General features: G+C 40.6%; 1 protein-coding gene across 1 annotated transcript; it reads left to right on the top strand.

Annotated features, from left to right (window-relative positions):
• Window positions 1-29: 29 nt before the first annotated feature.
• On the top strand, window positions 30-840 carry SARC_14759 (hypothetical protein; the record flags this gene model as incomplete). Its single annotated transcript, XM_014291108.1, has 2 exons — window positions 30-235; window positions 660-840. Coding segments are annotated over 2 exons (387 nt in total), but the record flags the coding sequence as incomplete, so codon positions are not given.
• Between the last annotated feature and the right edge of the window lie 1,299 nt (window positions 841-2,139).

Raw genomic sequence — 2,139 nt, 5'->3', positions numbered from 1 at the left:
CATTCATTTATATATATATGTATATATGTATGTTTTCGCTTGATCGCACATATATGAATAAGTGTTTGTACCGTTCTTTCCTAAAGGATGCCCTTAGACGGCAGCGTGACACTCTCATCGACGAGTTTGAAGAGTACGAGGAAACCCACGACGTTGACTCGTATCGCATAGGCGCGTCTGTGGTTGAGAGAAAGGCCGCGGCTGACAGTGGAGAACCCACTGAACACAACCCAAAGTATGTTGTGAGTGAGTGAGTGAGAGAGTGAGTGAGTGAGTGAGTGAGTGAGTGAGTGAGTGAGTGAGTGAGTGAGTGAGTGAGTGAGTGAGTGAGTGAGTGAGTGAGTGTGTTTGTGATGCTGATGCTTGTGCGTGCAAGTGATTGGTTTGTAAGTATGTGTGTGTGTAACTGTTTGGAGGTGTGTGGGAGTGTGTTGTGGGTGTGTTGTGCGGGTGAAAATTGTTACCAACCGCATGATATCTGAGTTCATCAGTGTATATTGGATATTAAACACTTACCATGAACTATTAACCACCCACCCCTCTATATATGAGACACAGCCAATGTATTCTATTACCACCCGCAATTATCGGGATTAATAAATGTACATTCAATATTAAACACTTACCATGAACTATTTATTAACCACCTACGCATGTAGATCGGAGATAACCAATGCGGATGTGTTTAAAGCCTTTGGCAAGCGTGCTGCCCCTAAGGCTGCTGGGTTTGGTGGAGGTTTCGGATCGATGCGACGTTCACCGTATGGCAATGTCAACCGCATGAACACCAGCAGAAGTCCTAGTAAGAAGGTCGAAACAGAGACCACCAAGTGTGCCAAGGTGTGTATATCCGAAGAGAGAGAGAGAGAGAGTGTGTGTGTGTATGTATACAAGTGTTTATATATATGTGTGTATGTATACATGTGTGTGTGTGTATGTATACAAGTGTATATATATACGTGTGTATGTATACGTGTGTGTGTGAGTATGTATATATACATGTGCGTGCGTGTGTGTTTGAATGGCAGATTGAGCGGATGTGTATCGTATCGCTGTGTATGTGCATATGTTAACAATCCACGAGCACTCCTTTGCCGCCGTCCATACCATCCCGTAGTAACTTACATCGTACGTTTGAGTTTGCCCCCTCACCACCCCCCTCGTACCTTTAAGTTTGCCCCCCCCCCCCAACCCACCCACACACCCCGTATACTGATACTCAACAGGTTAAGGCGACTACACACACTCGTCCAGAGTATTGCCTTTAACTTCACCTGTGTTCTGTTTTTCTTTTTCTCGCATGTCTGTATCATATCACAACCACCTCTTGCTGTTGGTTTCCTTGCCTTCTACCTCTGCCATGTGACCTCCATGTACCGCCACATTCTACCGTGCTAGGTCACCTCCATGTACCGCTACATTCTACCGTGCTAGGTCACCTCTATTTATATTTACGTCATCTATTTATCCTTGCATTATCTATTTATCCTTGCATGATCTTTTTATCCTTACATTATCTATTTATCCTTACATGATCTATTTATCCTTACATTATCTATTTATCCTTACATTATCTATTTATCTTTATATGATGTATTTATCCTTACATTATCTATTTATCCTTACATGATGTATTTATCCTTACATGATCGTTTTATCCTTGCATTCTCTATTAATCCTTACATTATCTATTTATCCTTACATTATCTAATTATCTATTTATACTGGCATTATCTATTTATCCTTACATTATCTATTTGTCCTTATATTATCTTTTATCCTTACATTATCTATTTATCCTTACATTATCTAATTATCCTTACATTATCTATTTGTCCTTATATTATCTTTTTATCCTTACATTATCTATTTATACTTACATTATACCTTGCTAGGTCACCCCTGTTTATCACTGCCCTGTCATTCAGACCCACACAGAGAAACTAAACATCTAAATACAATCTTACGCTTTCTGATACCCCTATACTGGATGCATCTTCCCAGGGTTTAAACCCTACAGTAACTCCATACCCCTGCACGGCCTTTAGTACACCCCAAGGGTTATAAACCCTAAACCCCAAACCCTATAGTAACTCACCAATATCTCGATGCATCTTCCCAGGGTTTAAACCCTACAGT

The sequence above is a fragment of the Sphaeroforma arctica genome (genome assembly GCF_001186125.1).
Source record: "Sphaeroforma arctica JP610 unplaced genomic scaffold supercont1.5063, whole genome shotgun sequence".
NCBI lineage: Eukaryota > Ichthyosporea > Ichthyophonida > Sphaeroforma > Sphaeroforma arctica.
Note: the sequence above shows the minus strand (reverse complement) of the source record. Positions and strands in the feature narration are given on the sequence as shown.